Source organism: Lathamus discolor, chromosome 5 (assembly GCF_037157495.1).
Source record: "Lathamus discolor isolate bLatDis1 chromosome 5, bLatDis1.hap1, whole genome shotgun sequence".
Classification (NCBI taxonomy): Eukaryota; Metazoa; Chordata; class Aves; order Psittaciformes; family Psittacidae; genus Lathamus; species Lathamus discolor.
Window position 1 is genome coordinate 2,042,313 of NC_088888.1, and position 21,605 is coordinate 2,063,917.

General features: G+C 43.8%; 1 protein-coding gene and 1 long non-coding RNA gene across 6 annotated transcripts in view; one reads left to right on the forward strand and one right to left on the reverse strand.

Moving 5' to 3' along the window:
• Window positions 1-21,605, reverse strand: part of LPGAT1 (lysophosphatidylglycerol acyltransferase 1) — a 77,840-nt gene that overhangs the window by 50,994 nt on the left and 5,241 nt on the right. Inside the window, exons 1-3 of one of the 5 annotated variants that reach the window (XM_065679369.1) lie at window positions 10,523-10,588; window positions 9,547-9,691; window positions 8,881-9,148 (exon numbers count right to left, since the gene is read on the reverse strand). In XM_065679369.1, coding sequence (XP_065535441.1) covers window positions 8,881-9,118 — 238 coding nt within the window. In that variant the 5' untranslated portion in view covers window positions 9,119-9,148; window positions 9,547-9,691; window positions 10,523-10,588. Of the gene's footprint in view, window positions 1-7,821; window positions 7,918-8,880; window positions 9,149-9,546; window positions 9,692-9,801; window positions 9,883-9,943; window positions 10,030-10,522; window positions 10,589-21,605 lie in introns of those variants that run through there. The other 4 variants (XM_065679366.1, XM_065679368.1, XM_065679367.1 and 1 more) reach the window with 4 other exon arrangements.
• Window positions 9,421-17,281, forward strand: LOC136014572 (uncharacterized). The gene is made up of 3 exons (XR_010612777.1): window positions 9,421-9,648; window positions 10,339-10,450; window positions 16,878-17,281. It is a non-coding gene; the product is annotated as an uncharacterized LOC136014572 (long non-coding RNA).

Sequence of the window (21,605 nt, forward strand, 5' to 3'; positions counted from 1 at the left end):
GAGGTGTCCCTGCCTGTGGCAGGGGGCTGGAACTGGATGATATTAAGGTCCTTTCCAACCCAAACCATTCTATGATTGTATGCCTGAAATCTGGTCAGTCACACACAGATACGCAATGAAGCAAATCAGAAGTGTGGGCGGGGAGACAGAAAGAAGAGCTGTTAAGCAAGTAGCTTCATCCCATCAGGAAAGTGTGCTTCTAACACTGTCACATTTACCTACACTGATAATACCCAAGTCACCAAATTACATTAAAATGGTGTTCAATGGCCCACCCTTAACACCACGCTGGAACATAACTGACACCTAAATTAACCAAGACCACTTAATATTAATTTCCCCCTCTAATTTCTGGCAAGCAAACTCAGACACTACAGTCACAGAAAAGTGCACATGCTTGTAACTTTGCCTGAAAACAAATTAAATTGAAAAGCCTCAGATAAATTCCTCCTTTCTGCCAAACCACCCCCCCACATCCACAAGCACTCCTGCCACAGTCCTAAGGATTCAACCTTCCAGAACCACCAGTGCTGCCCTTGCTCTTAGAACACCATTTCTATTTATAGTTCTACATAAGTGAGAAGCCGTAATAAAGCTATTAATCTTTCTTCTCCCCCTTCACTTACAGACCTGAGGTGAGTATCTAAACTAGTTTAAACTATTAGAGTCTTTAAACAGGGACAATTCCGTACTTTTTAGAACTGTAACATTCAAAACACAAGCTTTCCAGTTATGTCAAAAGAAGTAACCCACTGGCACTGGCCTGTAAACACTTGTGAAATGACATAATGAAAGTAGTTAAAAGAACAAACCAAAACAAACCCCAGGCACTGCTGTCTTATTAAATCTTAAAGACTTTCATTTTCTACCTTGCAAAAGTGCCCTTCTTTACAGAGCAGCAGTGAGACTGCATCTCTCCTCCTCCAGTCTGCTCAGGAAAGAGAATCTCCAAGCTGTCCGATTCAGTTCTGATTCAAGTTCAGCTGTGAATGAAGCTGTTCTGATTTGACTTCAGCTTGCACTAGTGAAGCTGTTGACCCTCTTAGAGCCCCTTCTTAATTCTTTATTAGCTTTAAAACAACTGAGGCACAACCAGCAAAGTGTGAAGTTGAACCACTGATATTTTTAGTGGTAGTCTCTACCCTGTTCTTTAGATATATTAACAACAGAAGGTATAGTTGTGCACTGAGCCAAAACTTCCCCATAGCTCTCCACCACAATATTAATCTCTTTCCTAAACTGCTACTTTACTTAAATCTTGATTGCTCTGGACTGTTCAACACTGAACAACTTCTGCATTTTGTCGGTTATTCATACAGCGTAAGTACTTTGGAAGTTCTTTACAACTGTCTGTGTAGCTGATGAACTCAAACAGCACACACAGAAAACTTCAGAGGAACCCCACTGCTAAGCTTTCATCCAAATGAACACTGGTCTTTTTATTCCTTTACCAACCAGTTTTCAGTTCATGATAATCCTTTGTTCTCACCCTACACTTAAGTTTTCTTCTCTAAAGGAACTTTGCAGAAGGCACTTTTGCAGTCTAAAGGACACTAACCAGCTAACAAAAGAGAAAGAAAAGGCCAAGAAATCCACTTCAGTGACACTTTATTCACATACTAAAGCCATATCCTACATAGGACTGTTCTCTTAAATTGGGGCCATAAGCAGTAGTTCAACAAACATATTAAAGCTGGTACTGCCACCGAAAGATGCAGTTCCTTCCTCTTTCCCTTTGCTAACTGCACCCGCCTTCTTCTTTCATCACACCCACAAAATGAACTGGGTTAGGGACTGTGTTTTGTGTCTCCAGCAAAAAGGGGCAGGCAGTTTTAGTGTGGAGAAGGGACATGATCCACATCACCACACAATCATTAAAATATTTGGCCAATAAAACTGAACCAGCAGTGACAGAATGAGCCTGAAAGCCTGGGACTGGCTTTTTGCAGTGGCACTCCCTGCTTGAAATGCCTTTGGGCAAAGAAAACAACAAAACCTATCAAAACACGCACAAAAACCCAGCAGCCTCATACGCAGAATTGCTCGCTAGTGTCATGGAACATTTTTAGGAATGCAAACGTATTATCCTTATTTATTCCAGTAAGCGCATATACAAATGGCTGGACTATTATCTCCACTGCGCTGATTGCAAGAGCAGTGCAATTACATGCCTACACAATCACACATTTGACATGTCATCTGAAGCATTAGAGTTTATATTCCACTATCATAAACGCAAGCAGATTACATATCTTGGAGCTGTATTTTGGCTCAGTTCACACTGGAAAGTTACACCACTAAGCTGATATTCCATACAGGATTTACTAACTACCCTGTCTAATTAAGGTTGCACAACTCCTCCATTTTCAAGATCCTGTTTTCAGAGGCTTAAACCCTCGCCAAAGTAACCTTTGGCAAGACTTCTCTGTCCCTCAAACACATCCGATAGAGAAAGGAAAAGTGATATATTCATCTGTTTGAGTTTTACTCTGAAGAAGTCATTTCCCACAACAAAATGACACAGAAAATAGGGTTTATCCACATCAAAATATCAATATTTTTTTTCCTCCAGTTCTCTGGAAAACCTATAAAATTTCTATGTTTTAGAACAGTTACATTAAATGCGAATGAAAAATTGCATCTCTGACATAAAGGCATCATCTCCAACATGTTCCAATACAGACACAATCACACTGTGGAAGTGGAAAAAAACTCCTCCTTCATACACTCAGCAAAGAATTGGTGGACAAAGAATTTATCTCCCTAAGATTCTGCTTCTTCAAATCAGAGCCAGACAAAAGCTTTCCTGTAATTATCTCATCTGGCTCCTAAAAGCCTACAGTCAAGAAAAAGACCAAGAAAAATAATGGAGACACATCTCTCAGGTATTCTTAGTCATATCCTTTCGGGCACTCAACCCGAAAGATGACTAGTGTGAGTAGATACACTAAAAACAAAGACCCAAAAGAACCAGGAGGGTTGCACACACATCCTAAAAATAGCAAACTCAGCCTGTAACTTTGGCTGTTAGCACATCCCACAGCTATTCCTGGACTTAAAAGTAAATACTACACCTTTCTGTATAGGTTTTCCTCAGTAATTTCATCTTTTCTATCCTTAGGCAGATGTGACACATTTGGCATGCTTGCAGTAGGTTCTGTATTATCCATAGGAGGTAAAAAAAAAGGACCTAAATAGCAACAGACAATAAACCTGTCTCTAATACAAACCCAACAGTGCGTGCTTCTGCTCAAAGTTTAGTGCCAGGAGGCAGGAGTTTCCTAAAACTAAAATTCAGCGAACATTTCAGTAACTATAAATGATCATTCCAAAAGATGAGCTAAATGAAACAACAGAAAATGGAAGATAAGCTTTACTGCTTTTGACACGTCGCTGACACTACATGAGCTACGAAGAAGCACGGTAAAGCCAGTAACTCCTGCTCCAAAAAGGAGAGATGGGAATTTCCTGGTGTGATTTTACTTATTATTAGAAACAGGACAAAGGTCGCTGTATAGCCCTCCTTACAAACAGACATGACTTGCACAAAGAAGTTGACAGCAAGCTCACTGTACTCCTCACCTCCTCTTACGCAAAGGCACAATGAGCCTTTGCTCTCAGGCCACAGTCAAAACAGCTCCAATGTCCCCAATTCATTCAACTCTGACCTTTTCTTATCAAGACAGCTCATGAACTGCCCACAAACTTCCTCTCGCAAACAGTAAAAAAAAAAATTCAAAGATCCTTGCTTGAGCTCTGCATAACCTACACATAAATCATACACATCAGAGAAAGCTGCACTGAAGCCAGTGATGACCTAGAAACCCAACACATAGCCATAGCATAAACCAGAAGTTCTGTGTGGTATGTTGCTAACCAAATCTATTGAGTCCCACCAGGTATTTTTGCATGCTCAAAGAAAACACAAAACTAGAATAATTTTGTTTCTCCATCTCACATACTGCCTGACCTCAAACCCACAAATTGTTTCTCACCTTCCTGTCCAGTCCTCAGAATAGTGACCAGTCCCAAACCCAAGATATTGCCAGTTAAAAATCACACTGCAGGAATAGAGGAGGGTAGAAAACACTGGCAGGGTTAGAGGCATATAGAGATCTCCTAAAACAACACCTCCTGCCTTATTTGGGGCAACAAATTTATCTCATCTTCGCTCTCCAGCTTCTGCTGCACTTCCTGCCCAAGAAGAGGGGCCGACTTGTCATGAGGAGCAGCGGAGACAGCACACGCTGTCTGCACTGAGGAAGTGTTGTCTCAGCAGCTCCACCTGTCTCTCTCACAGTTCTGGAAGACAAAATTACTCACATTCTTAGAACAGAAGGGTTAAGGCTATCTGAGGCAGTGAAACAAAGATGATTTTAAATTAGAGGGGAAAAAAAGAAGTATGACTGATGGAAAAGTTACAGAGTAGTCACTACTTCATCATCCGTACAGATCTGCCAATAATGTTGAATCGCTTGACGGGAGCAAAGGGACGACACAACTAAAAATTCAAGTCTCAATTTTAGTCTACTTGGCTAAATAACAGAGAAGGAAGAAAGGGAAATTGCCCTCACTTGACAAAACTTTATGATTCTTACAGAGACACTCTTTAAATGTCACCTTCCTGGCTGGCACAGAACAGTAGCAGGCAAAGCCATAGGATTTGCTCACTGTTAGGCACTACACCATTACACCAGTAAGCATACTCACAGCACTAAGACTTTGCATGTGGCAACAGTTATTACTCTTCCTTTCATCAGCCCACCAACCTGTCCAACATTACTGCAAGACCGTGTGTGTTGGCAAGAGGCTGTAACAGAAGGTTTTGTTGAGTCGTCCTCTTCACTGCTAGGGTATGAAATACTCTTGAGCACAAATCCCAAGGAAACCCCTTCCCAAGATACACACGGCCCTGTTGGCCACATGGAACACTTCTCTCCTCCTGTGCTCTGACCATCAGAGTAACACTGATGGCTGCTGCAGACAAGAGCAGCCAGGTCCCCTCAGCCAGGTCCTCCCTGTCCCCCGTTAGACGTGCAGGCTGGGCACACACCACTGAGCTGTGTGGAGCAGGGTAAAGCACAAGATTAACATCATGAGTACCAGGACTGCATTACTAACCGATTACTCTGCTGTCCTAGAGTCTTCTAGTTGGAATAATGCAACATTATCACACTAATGTTAACTTCTGCACTTAGCAGGAAAAGACTTCAAGACAGTTTGTCTAAGTATATTTACATAACGCAAGCTTTTCTCTAGTAGTCCTATTCTTAGCAATTTGATAAGATACAGCTATATTAAACTTTAGTCTAAAACTTACTTGCCCAGAGATGCTCTAATCTAGAAGACTGTTGCTTTAAAACTAGCTTTGTAGGTGAGCAGAAGGTTATCAGATATTTACCACAGATAAACAGATATGCTCCAGATATGCTCCATCTCCTTCCCATTACATCTACTGCACTGCTTTGTGGTTTCTGGTTTACTTGTATATTAAATGACAAATTGTAACATAGGGGGGAAAAGTATTTGCCAACAAAGGATCAAGCACACTCAAGTTTGGTTTTTTTAGAATGCATCTTTCAAAAAATGCAGGAAAATATTTAGAAGTGTTATTCAAAGGTGCCTTTCGTATCACACCGCTATGCAGATTCTGAGTTCCTAACTGAACAGCTCCTCCAGTGACAGCAATACACAATAAGCTTTAAAAGAAAAAGGCTTAAAAGAGTGAGAAGAAGGCCTTTCTGAAAGCATATAAAAATATCATTGCTAGACTATCTAAACATGCTTCACAAAAAGACAGTTTTCCTTTTCATAAGCATTACAGACTTCAAGAGAACAACATAGATATTGATCATACTCTGCCCTTTAAAATCAAAGGCAACCAATTATACCCCAGTTCCCTCTCATACTTGCATCTTACGAAGAAAAAGATCAGGGAAAGGAAAGTGTTCTTTGCAGTTTCTCTTCCCATTCTCTCCTTTATTTTGCTCATCCAGTTATACACTCTCTTTACATAACACCAAGTGCATCTGCAAACAGAAACACCTAGTTCAAACAGCACAGATTAGAGCTGCTGATATAGACAGATCATGTCATTTCTGTAACAAATCCCCTAGGATCCTAGCATGGAAATACAGGTTTATGTGGTGATGGAGAGGAGAAGGGCAGACCTAATTCATGAGTTTTCCTCATCTCTTCCAGCTTTATTCACAAAATTCACCAACAATTTCACAACAGCAGCAAAGCCCAGAAGGAGAACGTAGCACTCCCCAGGTTTCCTTCATTCAGTGTTGAGCTCTCACCTAGACATTACACACAATGTTACAGGGGAAAAATAAAAGCCTGCCTTGAGTCTATGTTGCAGGCTAAGTTTAAGTCCCTAATTACAAATGGTTATGTCACTTCTCACCTACCAGATGACTCAAGCTCAGAAAAGGTAAATAAGTTAAAAACCTGCAATACACCTTCAACACATTACCTCTAGTTAAGGGAAGTAAACTTATTTGGCTGGTTACCCTCTCAATCACGAAGAAAAATGAAGAAGAAAAACAACTCACCAACTGCTCTGCTACTAAAAGAAAGGACAAAGCCGTAATCTTCTCAATGAACCCATGCGTACCTACTATCTTGTATTTCCTTTTGCGGAGATGGAACATACTGAAGTCTATCTTTGACTTTGTTTTTGGAATTGAACACAGAATAATTCTGCAGCACCGTCCCTGAGATGTATGACTGCAAGTCTTAGATATCAACTCTAATGAAGCAGTGTATCAGTTCTGATTTAGTTATACTCCATAGAGAGGGGATGTAGTGACAGTCTTTTACAAATCTATCAGTCTGGAAGCAAACACATAAATTACTCTGTCTGCATATGTTGAAGTCATAAGGATAGGCTTTCCAGGCTTGTTCTGCATATGGTGCTGAGCACTGAGGAGGGTAAAGAAAGAATGGACAAAAGATACCAAGCTATCCTTTCTATTTTGTAGCTTTCAGTATAAAACATGTTAACATCTCCATATCAAATAAAATATATTTAAAGTGACTTCATGTAAGTGTTTGCTTAAAATCCTCCCCAAAACAAAAGCCATGCTTTATAGGGTAAAACAAAAAGAAGGGCCTCCTTACCCATACACCATCCCAGCAAACACTTCTGTGTAGCTGTTTGTAAATGATACTTCAAACAAACATACTAAGACATTTCAAGACTGTAAAACAAATGATTTCCAATTGTCAAGATACATCAGCAACGCCAATCAACAAATGCTTCAGGAAGACTCTAGAGGGTATGCAGATCATGCTAAGACCACTTTCCAAGCAACAGGCAAAAGAAACCACACAGTTCTGCAGTCAGCAGTAAAACTATCCCAAGGAAACTGCTTTCAAAGATTGACAACCATATCGTCATGGGACAATGGCTTGAATTTTAACTACCACGTTCAATACACCCAGTGAGTCCCCAGGGTCATATGCTGCAGGACTTTAACATCACCATTACGCCCATGAACTTTCCCATTTCCAATTAGTAATACACAGGATACCTTGAAAGTCAATCCTTCCCTTCTGGAAGGCCTTTGTGCTTTAAGGCATAAAGCAGACTTTTCAAATTATCCCTGCCACTGCAAATACTATGTGGACTTCTTTTGATGAGCAAATACAAACACAGAAAAAGATTTTTAGAACAGCATTATCTGGGAAAGCTTGAGCTGCACCAGGCAAGGCAAATTTTGAAGCAGTGCAACATTGCAACAGTTCTAGCCCGAGAGATCAGTATCTAGCTTGTTGCTGCTGCCACCATCTCCTTAAGAAGAACTGGAAGCTCACCTAGAGTATCCACAGAAACACTGTGCATCTCGGAAAGGCACACGACAGGGTACCAAAAGGCACATTATCACAGAAGCTTCAGCTCTTGCAGCCTAACAAAAAGAGTGCTCCATGTGCATCAACACTGACTTTCTGACTAATGAGGAGTCTGACCAGACTCCAGAGCTGCGTGCTGCCATTCCTTTTTTTTCCTTGTTTACATGGCAAGACCTGCGGATGCAGCCTGGGCAGAAGAGAGGGAAAGAATTTTAGGAGGGCTGTTCATACTTTGCACTCAGCAGATTCACCTCCACCCCTTTCCAAGGTTTAAGCACGTACAAAGAATTGATGGCTGTTTCCTTGCACGAAGTGCAGCAGCCAGGATGAAAATCAGTGCATCTGAGGACAAGACTAGAGCCTTCCTTAGTATTTCAGTTCAGTCCATCACCTTGAAGAGCCTATGAATACTAACAAGCAAAAGTAAGTTCAGTAATAACTGCCAAGCAAGCATGCAGAGGGGAAAAACCCTACAGCTTCTGTAATTAGCTCTGCTAACAGCAAACAAAGAGCCATACAGTCAAGAAACATTGCACAGCGCTGTTTGTATGAAAGAGGTTCCCTCTTGTTCCCCTCCATTCTGAAGAAGCAGCAGCAGCAAAGTCAGTGCAAGGAATAGAAGACCTACCCTTCTGACACGAGCTTCATGTCAAACTTGTTAGCCTTGTGCCCTGATAGTTTCAAGTGGAGACGATTAAGAGATGCACAGACTTAAAGAGAAGTTTGGCGCTATCACCTACATGCACAGTACAACTCAACTTTCTTTTGAAGAGATGCACCTTTCCATTTAACACTAAAATAAAGACACTTTAAAAACAGAAGTATTTCTGTACTAAGACTTTCAGTACCCTCAGCATCTCGAACCAGAAATACAATGCATCTATATAAAAAACCTACAAGAACATCCCCCACACCCACTATATTTAGATATCCCCCTGCACGTCCCCATACGACAACATCTGTGCTTTAGCGCTTATTTACACCTTTATATTCGTACATTTGAAATTATTAAGACATTCTTACCTGTATATCCTGCCCACCAGCCCCAGGAAGCCACCATAGCTAAAAGCCACTTAAATAATACTCCTTCGATATACCAGAAGCTTTGACTATCCAACACTCGGAGGGGCTGCAGCATAATTAAATACAAGACGTAGGACGGAATAGCAACCAGGTTATTGGCGACCATAAAAGCGAACCTGAGGAGTGCTTTCAGGCAGACACAGCCCACCCGCTGGGCCTGCTCTAGAGTCACGGCCATTCTCTTCACAGCGGAGGGCGCGGGACCGTCCTGCGGGGAAGGGAGAACGAAGCTCAGGTAGCGCTGGCCGAGCGGGGCGAAGCGCGCCTGACCCCAGCCCGGCCCCGGGACCTGCCTCTGACCGGTCAGCGAGGCTGCTGCCCCCGCTGCAGGAGGGCACGGAGGAAGCGGCTCGACCCTCCCGTCGGCGCCGCAGCGGCGGCCGCGTCCCCTCCCCTTCCCTCAGAGGGCTCCGGGACACCCCGGCCGCAGCTCGCCTCAGGGGGACACCCGCGGGCCGGCCTCCATCTTCCCCCCCCCCCCCCCCCCGGAACAGGTCGCGGGCGCCACGGCGCTGCCGGCGGCCTCTCCCCCCTCCCCGGAGGGTCTGACAGGAGCCGGGCCCCAAGGGCAGCGCTGAGGGGAGCGGGCCCGACCGCGGGACTCACCTCCGGCAGGGCGGCGGGGCTGGGGGAGCTGGGCCCGGCGGTGGCGGCAGTCCCGGCCGGCGGCGGCTCATGGACCTGGAGGAGGAGGCGGCGGACCCGGAGGTGCGTGGCCCGGCCCCGGCGGCGCTGCTCGCCCTGCGGCTCCCTGCGGAGAGACACAGAGAGGGGGGCGGGCGGCGTGAGCGCGGGGGCCGGCGGGCGGGGAGGCGGGAGCGCCGGGCCGGGCGGGCGGGCAGGCGCAGACCGCGGGTTCACCTCAGTTCTCCCGCTCCGGCGGCCGGGCCGGGCCGGGCCTGGAGCCCCCTGCGCTTTCCCCTCCCTGCCAAGCGCCGGCCCCGCCGGGGGCAGGACCCTGCACCTGCCGGGGGCGGGGGCTCGGCCCCAGCGGATCCCGTACCTCAGCGCCGCCGCCTCAGTGCCCGCCGCGGGCGCCGGGGCTCCATGCCGGCCGCTGGGGCCGCGCTCCCCGCCCCTGCCGGCTGCGTGTCCGCCGTGCCCGCCCGCCCGCTGCAGCGAGCGCCGCCCCCCGTCCCCTCACACCGACACAGCAGCGCCGGCAGGGCCCCGCCGCCCTCGGCCGTAAGCGGCCCGGCCCCATGCTCCCCCCTGCCTTGGCGACCTACTGCTTTGATCCCCCTTGCCCGCCGCTTGGTTAAAGCTGGGCACAGGGGCCCCCAGAAAGACCGCTATGGCCCAGCCAGCAACAGCGCGTTTTGTCCCTGGGGGTGTGCGTCCCTTCCACGTGTTTTTTATAGGTAACTTCCAGCTTCCTTCCCTCCCCTGCTGCCACAGACACCATCATCTGCTTCCAGCCGCGGTTAACCCTGGCCCCGCAGCAGCCGAGGGTCAGACTCGCAGCCCCCTCCCGACAACCTGCACCCCACAAACCCCTGCAGGGTTCTGTGTAAGTAAATCCTCCCTTGCGGTGATGCTGTTGCCTCTCCTCTGTTCACTGTGCCTGCCTGACACACGTCACCTCCGTAACCCCTGTCCAGGCCTTGGAAGAGCACTATCAGAGCTCCTTCAGCCTTCTGTCTGACCCAGCCCAGTTTCCTCAGCTTACTTCAACTCTTCCAATACCTACAACGGGGCAGAACGGCTCAGTGCAAGTGATTTTAACCCTGACTGGGTTCTTAAGGAATAGAAGTAGGTGAAAACCCTACACCTTAAGAAAGAGACATGCCAGAAGGTCTTCTGTGCAGAAAAAGAAGGTGGTTTTCAAATGGCAATACTTCAGACTGAAAACCATATCCCTTTCACATACAAACAGCGCCATGCGTAGAGCTACTCCACTGTTTCCTAGACAATGAGGCTTTAGAGACGACTTGTACCATCAACTAAATTAAATCCAAACCTCCATTCCAGGCAGCAAACAAAGTTGTTACTGCAGACAAATTTCATTTGAGAATCTAAAAAGATGCAAACAACCAAATAACGCCCTCGTGTTCTATTTGAGCAAAACAAAACCAAACTGCTGACCTTCTGCACAGAAAGGATGCGTCTTGCCTAAGTGTTTCCAAGTCTGGGTGGTTTTCTGTCTATATTATTTTCATTACTAGGCTAAATCTGACAGTTGCACTCTAATCATGATGAAGTCAGCTTGAGTTGTTCTGAAGTGCTACCAGCTTCAGTAAGCCTCGGGTAGGTATCTTTTATTGTATGCAAACAACTGTGGGCATACCCTTGAACTTACTCGCAGCAAAACTTTGCTCCAGCATCCTTAGGTAAAGAGAAAGGATAATTTTTAGGCCATAATTGAAGTTACATTTTCACTTTAACAATCCAACAGAAAAAAAAAAAAAAAAAAGCCTTTTTTTTTATGATTCCAAGACGAAAACCATGAATTATAATGAATTTTTATGTAATTTGGTATCTTAATTATATTCACACACTGTACAATTTGGAGTAACATTCTCAAGTCTGATGCATCAAACTGAGGGACAGCAGAAATTACATCAGACAACTGATGAATTAGGCAATTTATACTGCAGAAAGGGACTGCACATGGGGAAGCAGGCGCTACAAAGCATTCTTTGTCACAGTGACTGCCTTAAAGCTTAGGAAGCTGTGGTTTAGTGTTTGCTGAATGAGCTCCTAGGAAAGACCCACCCCTGTTCCTCATTTCCTGGCCTCTCCATGGACAACCCAAGTTGTGGGTTATGGACAAACCCAAGTTTGTGCACAACGAAATACCCCTCATGGATCTTGAGAGGCCTGCTGTCCATCATCCAGCCTGAGGCTCTGACGGATCCTCTCTAGTATAAAGTAACACACACGTGTATATGTGCTATTACTGCAAACAAAAAGAAGGAAGCAACTAAGCAGTAGAACTTGGTTCTACTTGGCTCATTTGGTCAATAACGCTGAAGCTCAGAAGTTTCACAACTGGGTTTTGGTTTTGATTTAAGAATAAAAAATGTTTCTAATTTCTGGAAGCAATTCCTCCCAATCTCTGAACTTTATGAGCTTTCTTTATATACCATTTGTAATTTTACTATTAGAAATGCAAAAAAGGCAAAAGATTATTATATTAAACTCTCAACTTGTGGCCCTTTTTAACCATTTCTTTGAAGTTTACATGTTTTTTGATGGAATACCCCCCTGTAACTATGTCTTCTCAGCCTCACCTAAATACTAACAGGGATGTCACTACTGATCATTGTACAAATACACTTTAATGTGCTTATTAACTGGCAGATAGAGATACTACCATTGGTAGTATTAGGTGATTGACTGAAGTCAAGGGTTGCTGGAGCAGAGAATTAAATTCTGGAGTGGAATTCTCCCAGTCACCTCCAAAAATACCCTACAACCAAAACCACAGGAAAATAAGGTTATTCCTGCCTGTAAGAAGGAAAAACATGCTATTACTGAGGTGGGGATGTAACACAGTCATAAACAAACACACGTGTTACATTCGGTTACTTTAAAAAGCTATGCTAAACAGCACGCAGTTTACTGCAAGGGGGCTGCACAGTCTGGAAGATTCTTAACTCACACAGGCTGGATTTGATCTCTGGAACTGGCTGCAAGATTCAGGCCAGGTTTTGGTCATAAACCCCTCAAGAGACTTAAGAAAATCCTGGGTTGTGCCTTTGGGCACACTTCAAGATGGGATGAGCGACTGGCATTCTCATACGGTACCAGTTCAGTGGCAGGTATTTGCATTCCGACTGTGCCACAGCATTAGAGCAGCCTGCGAGCGTAGCTGCGAGGCCGGAACGCACTGCAGGCATTCAAGTAGCGCACAAGTCACAGAGGCACGGATAGCCATAATGAAATCCAGGTCCAAAGCTGTAAACACCAAACCAAATGAGAGCTTTGTTTCTGGAATTCAGAAACAGCAAGTTTTGGAAGGCTTCTGAACCTCTGTCAAAGACTGGGAAGTAAAAAGCTGCTCATTCGTCCTGACACATTCAATCAGTTCTCTCTGCTTGCTTTCCTTGTAGCAAACTGAAGTCACAGATACCATATGGTCAGAGAAAAAAAAAAGGATTAGGAAGATACATCATGTGCTGCTGACACCAAAACCAAAATTACCTTTAAAAACCATAAAGGCTTGTCATGCAGAAAACAGGGACAAGAAAATAGCCTGAGAAATCTCAGATATTCTATAGAGCAGAAAACAACTACTGTTCCCAACCTCTCAGAAAGAAAAGATGTAAGCAGACAAACTGCCATGAGGAACTACAAAGATGGGAGCATGTGCAGAGCACAGGCTGCTGGAAGACGTATAACATGAATCAGGGCATATACTCGAGGGACCATAAATCTGGAAAGCATCGCAAGTGAATTGTTAGCATTAGATTTGGAAAAAGAACAGGTTAAAGAAGTACCAAGAAGAACTTAACAACTGTGTTTTCTACAGGCTGCAATAAAGAAAGAAGGGAAAAGACTCACAGAATGGTTTGGGTTGGAAAGGACCTTAAGATCATCCAGTTCCAACCCCCTGTCACGGGCACTCGCACTAGACCATGTCGCCCAAGGCTTTGTCCAACCTGGCCTTGAACACTGCCAAGGATGGGGCATTTACCAAAATAAAAGGGAGCAAGTTGTGGGCCTGTAAACCCAATCATTTTTAACCTCCAATTCTGAGCTGCTTTACAGAGTGTCAGATACCCTGGTATGGAGGATTTTTGCACTGCTGTCTTGAGAACATTAAACACTGCATTCATTTTCGTAACAACCCTTAATCCTTCCAAATATGCTCTAACAGTAGCTTCCGTTACATCCTCCATATGAGAGGCAAAATCCCCTCTATTCTTCAATTAAGTTCTTCGCTATAAAGGATAGAAACACTCACTCCATCACTACCAGCTGTACCTCTGGAGAAACACAGGAAAAATGCTTGTTAACGTCCTTTAATCTTCAGTGCCAAGCTGTTTCTGCATCCTCTCTTACTCATCCAACAGCAGACCACACTTCTTAAAAGCTTTACTTTCAGTACTCTCTCAAATACAGGAGTTCCTCTTGAAGATTCACATCCATGTATCCCACACAGAATGCAAATCCCAGGCCATTTTCTGATTTTTCTCTGGGAAGTAAATGTTACCAGACTATTTGACCTTCCGGTCAAAGATGTTTTTGTTTGTATCTTAGTTCCTTTAAGGACACTTCAGGGTAACATGAAAATGGAAGTAAAATGTGCCGCTGGCTTCAGTCCTTGTTGCATTCCTGTATTTATGTAAAAAAGGCTTTAACTGTCCTGACACAGAGCTCAGCCCCTTTCCCTTGCCCCCATCTCCAGAGCCACATGCAGTATCTCTCACCAAGATCAGCCAGCTGCAGACAAGTCAGCCTTGCCAGTTCCTACAGTTCTAGCATAGACAATTGTCATTCGTGCTCACTTTCTCTAAGATTTTAAGTTCTTGGATCAGAACCTCAGTTTTTTCACATTAAAAATTACAGGCCTCAGAGAAAATGGGTCATCAGTGGGACCAAAAATAAACGCATGCTTCCCCCTGCTCTACCAGCTCGAGTTGACATCAGATCTGACGGAGTTCTGCTAAGACTGCAGGGTGGCAGGTTAAGGCCTTGAGTTGTTTTAGGGCCATTTTTTATCCTGGGAGAAGGTGGCAAAGAACATTTCCTGGGTTTCAACAAAACAAAGGAAAGCGAGCCACAGCCAAGGATGCCATGGAAGACACAGCTACGCTATGTCAGTACAAGTGCACATTATCAAGTGTGATGCTGGGGAAGAGAGGAGACCACTCACATGTAATGCTGAGTCTAACTACGGCCCTGTCACTCCATCTAAGTAAATCCTACTGCAAAATGGTTCTTTGAACAGGGAGAAATCTGCACTCTCTCTCCTACTCTGTACTTCACATTCAGCTCATCTGTTGGATCACTGCTGCTCAATTTAACTGGCAAACATAGACTCATAGAATCAACCAGCTTAGAAAAGACCTTCAAAATCATCAAGTCCAGCCGTTCCCCCAGCGCTGCCAAGGCCACCACTAACACATGTAATTGAGAGTTTGTGAACACTAAATTCTACATGATTTTTGGGCTAAAAATAGTTGGGTGCTCTCTACAGCAGTGCATTTTTACCCCATTTGATACCTAATTCTTATTTATCATGTGTTTTCCAGTGGCTTCCTGAGGCCAAGGCAGTGTCAAAATAGATTTGCCGGGTAGGGACACATATAAAGTGATAGCTTGTAAACTTTTTCAAGTAGAGTATGTTCTGAAAGTAAGTACTCTCTTATTTATGATTTGTCAATGTTGGGGCTTTTTTTAGCTACTTTTGACACATTTATTTCCCTTGTAGCTCAAAAGCAGTGTGATAACCAGTATCTGTAATTTTCCTATAGCAGAGCAAGACCAGATCAAGGAATTTTGGACCTAGATAAGAGCAGCACACTCAGCTTTCTTCATGACCTTACCGTTTGTAAGGAAAGTGAAAAAGCAGAATACATCACATTTGTACTATCTGCCAGTTAGTCACGAGTAGCAGAAGGTGAGGCAGATGTAACCATCTCTGCCTTTCCTCTACCAGCTATATGCAAATACCATCATTTTCCACTTGGGCACAGCATGTTAGCCTTTACAACAATGCCACTCTTGGATCTTCCATCTCCATCTGCTTTACATAAAATGTATACATTATCTGTATAATCTTTCTGGCTCCTTTTGGTCTAGCACACTGGGAATATAAGCCCTCTTGTTGCAGCTCCATGTCCTGTAGCTCGTATGCTGATTCAGTAAGATGACTTGTAAGCTATTTCACAGTTGTCCAAATCAGGATCGCCTTCAGAAACAAAAGAGGTTAGCTCTCAGAAACAAAAGTTAGGTTTTAAACAGCTAAATCCCTCAAAATACATTTCAGTCTCCTTAAAGATGCAGAAGCTCCCCTGAAGTTCCCTTTTCTGGCTACAGTTTTTATAAGGGTACAAGATTAGCAAGAACTTAGTATTAATTACAGAGGGACGATGCCTTGAGTCTCAGATTTGTGGCTTTTTGTTCATTTTAACAAAATACACATTTTGATCTGATCCTCAACAGTGCAATAACTTAACATATGCATCTCCTAACAGGAACACACACACACACCCCCCCGTTGTTCCTGTATTACAATGCCATGTCAGACCACACCATATTTTCAAGTACCACTGCCTGTTGACTGTGAGCTGAATAATTCAGGTGTTCTGAGGTGTTTAATTTCTCATTAAAACTAAAGACTTCAACAGAGACCAGTTATTAAAGATGGATAACAGATAACACCACAATGCAACCAGATGGTCAGCAAGCAAGGAAGGCTTTCATTTGTGACTGCAGCGTAATGGGCTATACTGGTGTGTGTCAATCAATTGGAGGCTTAAGTAGAGCACAACAAAGCTGGGTTCTCATCTCAGTTACATGGGTGCTCTTCACCCACTGACACTCCTGGCACCAAGGGAAGTCTGAGCTGAGGGTTTGCTTTTGGTTTGTCTGGGCCGTGTTTGGGTTTTGTTTGTTTTTAAAGAAAGAAGTTCTAGGGCCACTCCAGCTACTTACTGAACATTTAACCTCTGTGTTAGCTTGGTTCTTTTATCTGTGACATTGATTTACTTCAATCATATCTATAGATTCATATTACTTCAGGCAATGATGATATGCTGATTACATAAAAGCATGTGCTTTGCAAGATTTCTGTAAGCCCATAAAGTTTGCATATGGAAGCATGATACAACCACAAAGATTAAGTCAATCTGTCTTTAGGCAGATGGGACTCCTAACACTTTCAGCTATCACACTGGTTTGTGATTAGCCATTTTAAAAAAGGAATGTAGTAAAAATGGGGACTTGACTCCACTGAATTAATCCCTAATATTCTTCTCCATCTCTAGCGGCAAATTAAGCACTACACTGCACGCTCCTGACCATAAAGACCACGTGCTGTGAAGATCCTGTTTTCTTCAAGCTTGTTCAAGTTCATTTCAAGTCAACTGTTACCAGAGGGACTGACCTGGATTTTGGTAAACTCTTATCAAGGTCCAGCCGGTGTTTGTAGATCAAACCGCAAATACAAGAGAACTAAATAAATACTTATCCCTGTTACTACTATGTTTCTCACACTCAGATTCACAGTGAATAGCTTGTTACAAAATTTAAGAGGTATTCAGACTACTTAATCATTCTTATGCTTGTTGGATTTTGTATCAGTGCAAGCTAAAATTAACATTGATGTTTCAGAAAAGCGGTAGTTTTTCTAGCCGAAAAAGAAAGTAAAAAGTCCAATGTAACAACAAAAGCCACCTTTGTGGGGGAGTCTGTTTGTCCATGTGCTGAATTCCAGCAACTTCAGACAGCACCGTGCAAAGTACAAAGATCCATCCCAGTTGAGCTGACTGAAGAACTGGGGACAAACTGATCAGGTCTGATCCAAGGTCCACTGGGCATTTCTAGGAAGTAGGTATTGTAAAATACATGCAATATTCATTGATGTTTGATTAGGACTTGGGTCTATCCAAAAAATGCTTCATCTGCCCTCCCCCAGTTTAGCACAGCATGCAACCTCGTTTTATAATGCCAAACACAGCTTTGCAACTTCTTAACCTCCTCAAGACTCTCTTTAACTGGGTTACCAAAAGGAGGTAATGATAAATACGTCCATGCTGCAGGCTGGTTATGCAGGTTTTGCGCAACCTGAAGCTAACTGAAGAAATAGCACAAACTCTGGGAAATCCAAAAGGAGAAGTCACACTATCATTTGCATTTAAGCCACATTCACCCACATCTTCTGTAGTCTCACTACCAGCTAGTTTCATGGCCCAAGCACGCTATTGCTCTCTGCTGAATGCTGGTGTCTGTGGTTGATGGCAATTAATCATTTCCTTGGGAAAAGTTCAGTTAAAGCTGGCGTTGGTTAAACAGTAACCACTGAGTTAGATAACACTATCACTTAGGCATTAAAAGATAACCTGGTTTTCTCCTTCAGAGTTAAACATGTAGAAGAAGGTTGAATCCCAGAAAACCCTCATGCATCTTAGTGTGAAACTCCAGCTAAGGTTATCATCCTAAGCCAGGGACAGTCCCAACATGCATCAGAGGGAGAAAAAGGGAGGAGGCTGCACAACTGCCATGTCGTATGACTGCCATCAATGGGAAGGCCCTTCTTGTCCTCCCCTACAGCAAATCCAAGCTAGGCCACTTCATCCCAATACGTACTAAGCCAATAGTCATCATCAGTCAAAGAGGAATCTTAATCTAGTGAGATCAAAGTAATGCTTTTATATACTTCTTACCACGACATCCAAGACCAGTTTCCTTAAGTCTGTGCCATAGCACAAACATGTTTGTTAAGGACGAATATTCCATGTTTTCATGCCACAGAGTCAAGTGCTGCCCAAAAGCTCCACAGCTTGGCATGTACAGTGAGTGCTGGAAATTGTTCTCCCTAAAATACCACAATTGTTTATCATTAGTGCTATTGATGCATTTCAACTTAATAAAATGTTATGAAAGCCATTACTCCATTGTTAACTGTGGCTAAGAAAAGCAATCCTAATGGTGTGGATGAATCCAGCCAGACCACAAGGGACTGCATAGCTTGATTTGCTCAGCCTAAGTCTCATAACAAAAAGGGAGAGGAAAACAAACCTAAGGTTTCAGAATTATAAAGACGTAACTTTAAAGCTACTTTTGCTTAGATTTATTAATCTGCTGTGTCTTTAGGGGAAAAAAATATTAAAGAACATAAAACCACAAGAGAAGGTCCCTTTATTACACAAAAGTGATGCAAGGGGAAAAGAAAAAGCCCTTTCAAACATCTTCTAAACTATTATCCCTTGTCCCCTGATAAGAATACTCTGCCCTCAGAAGTCCCAGTTCCACTGAGTTCCTTTGGACACACATAAACCCTTGTCAAGCCCACCTGGCCCAGGCTGTGGTTGACCCAACCTACCAGTGGGTTATGCCTAGTGCCTCAAATGCAGTTTCACCAAGGTTCGAGATTTCACCTCTTAAGCACTCTATAACCCCCAGGCTTCAAATGGAAGCTGGGGCCAAAAGAGCCCAAAGCAAGAAGAGGCTGAAGAGCACGACCTACTCTGACAGCATATTCGAGTAGGACATAGTGTCCTAGGGTAAGCATGCTGCAGGTACTCACCATGCTGTTCAGGTGGGGATGCATCCCCATCTTTGAGGGTTGAAATGAAGTTTTGAGATTGATAAATGAAGTCTGGTTATTGATATAACTGAGGTCTCTCTGCTTGATTCCACTAGTGCTTGTCATGGCTGTCAGACAGGGGAAGGGGGAGAAAAGGAAACAGGCTGATGTGCTGAGGTTCTGAGCAATTCTCAAACAAGATGTGCCTTGTGTTAATCCCAAGTGGTAAAATGATCCATCACAGCAAATTCAGTATGGCAGAACCATAACCTCTTATGACACCCTGCTGTGAGAACTTTGGACTGACGTAATTTGGGTCAAAATTTAATTGCATCTCTTTCTGATAGTATTTCTAAATGGCAGCATGTCTGAAAATATCAATTCAAACCTTTTAGGCAAATAAGGTACAGAGCAGCAGGAAGCTCCAGTCAGAGCAATATGCAAAAAAGTAAGTAAAATGTTATCTCATCATAAAATGTGTCTTGATTGGCAAGCTGTAAGTAAGGATCAAAGCAGTAATATGCTGGAGAAATAGCTAGATACAGCACTGTAGGCTTTAAGCTACCATTCAATGTTCTTTTCTCTGTACTTGTGTATTCTAGAGGATTCTTGCCCCTGGAACCAGCCTCATGTCCTCTTCTCCAGTGTTAATACTCAGTGATGACTGGAGTTAGACCCTTACTAGAGCAAAGCTACTAAAGATAAACACAAAACAACATCCAGCAGTTGAAGAACAAACTGTATTGGATTTGTTACAGCTTGTAGTAAGGATTCTCAAGACTGAGTGGTGAAGAAACAGGAGAAACTGGGGGGTGGTACTTTAATTCCAGACTATTTTGGTGCCTGAGATTATCAGTTGGCAGCTTAGTAAGGAACAATCCCAGCTAGGGCAACATCTTGGACATGGGAGTCTGCAGGAGGCTCTACTGTGCCCAGCTGTAAACTGTTTCTTCTCCTGAGGGCAGGGAGGAGTGGAAGCAGAGGCTGGCTCACTACCTGCTAGCCCTACATGAGCTACTGCTATCTCAGTCTGGGGCGGAGGCCAGTCATTTGGAATATCCAAATTATATTGCACATTCCACTCCCTACCACACACACTGGTAACGTCTGTCTCTAAGCAGAGGTGCTATAGGAGTTGTTACATACCTCAGCTATTGATCATCTCTCCCCTAAGGATGGTGTACACTGTAAAAACAAACAACCCACACCTCAACCAACCAGCCTGAACCCCAAAACCATGGCAGTCATTGGATGAGGCCACAAAAACATTCCGTGGGCTCCACTCTCATACATGGCAGAGGCATTATCTAGGACTGCAAGCAAGCATAAATCATGTGTGTGCCAGTCTATAGCAGAAAGGCTCACATTCCAGGTGAGAGAATGCTCTTAGATCTCTGCTGTTCATTATGGTGCCAAACACCTTAACACTTGCTCCTGGCCACGGAATTTTCCTAATGGAATGTAAGGAGGAAAGCACCCCAACACAGCCTCCTCAGGCAGAGGCTGTTGCTCACTGTAAAGCAGCAAGGGTGATCCTTACTGTTACCCCACCACACACATGCATGTTATTTCCCAGATCCCTCTACTCTTCCGTCTCTCTGGCAAATCCCAAAGTGTCACAACTTGTTCAAAGGTAACTTAAGGGAATGACTAAAAGAATCACAGGTGTATTTGGAAGGTCTGGCTGCAAGCAGTGCTGCATGGGATGAAGCTTTGGATTATGTCTTGGGGAGATGGACAAAAGATGCAAGATAGCAGCTGGATGAAGACACAATTGGCTAGAAACCCACTTGTGAATTGGAAGAATGAAGGCAACAGAGTGTGAGGAAAAAAGGTTAATCAAGTGCTTACATTGCTCAGATATACTGAGTAATACACTCTAGAGAAGCCAAACCATTGCAGGAAGAGTTGCAAATCCCTGCTTTCACCAACACCCCAAGAGGCAGTCATTCTTCACCAGTATTTACCTTAGAAAACACCACTACTCGGCTTTATGATCAAACCAAAACCATAAAAACATTAACTTGCAACTTGAGTCTTGCCATCCCGCAGGCCAGAGACCTGCAACTGCCCAAACCTCACACTGGCTCTGGTCGTGAGCGTTAAGAACAGATGACAAATTACATATTTTTACAGAATACAATGGATTAATGTTCTGTTCCAACAGGACAGAGTCGAGTGTCATAGAAAAACCTATTTGTTTGCTATTTTAGTTGAAAAACCTGTGTTTTCACATATTACCACTGCTTTTCAGTAGAATTCCTACTTAATTCACCAGCTCTTCCTAGGTCTCTGTGCCCTTGTTCATCCTGGGAGCCGTATTGCTGAGATCCTACCAAGCCTGTATCAGCTGATGTGGCTGACACTGAATTTCAGTGGAACTGTTACAAAAACCCTGCAGGGTTTCTACAAAGGTCATCACTGTGTACACAAATGTACGGTCATTGATACCTTTTTGTCATGCAAG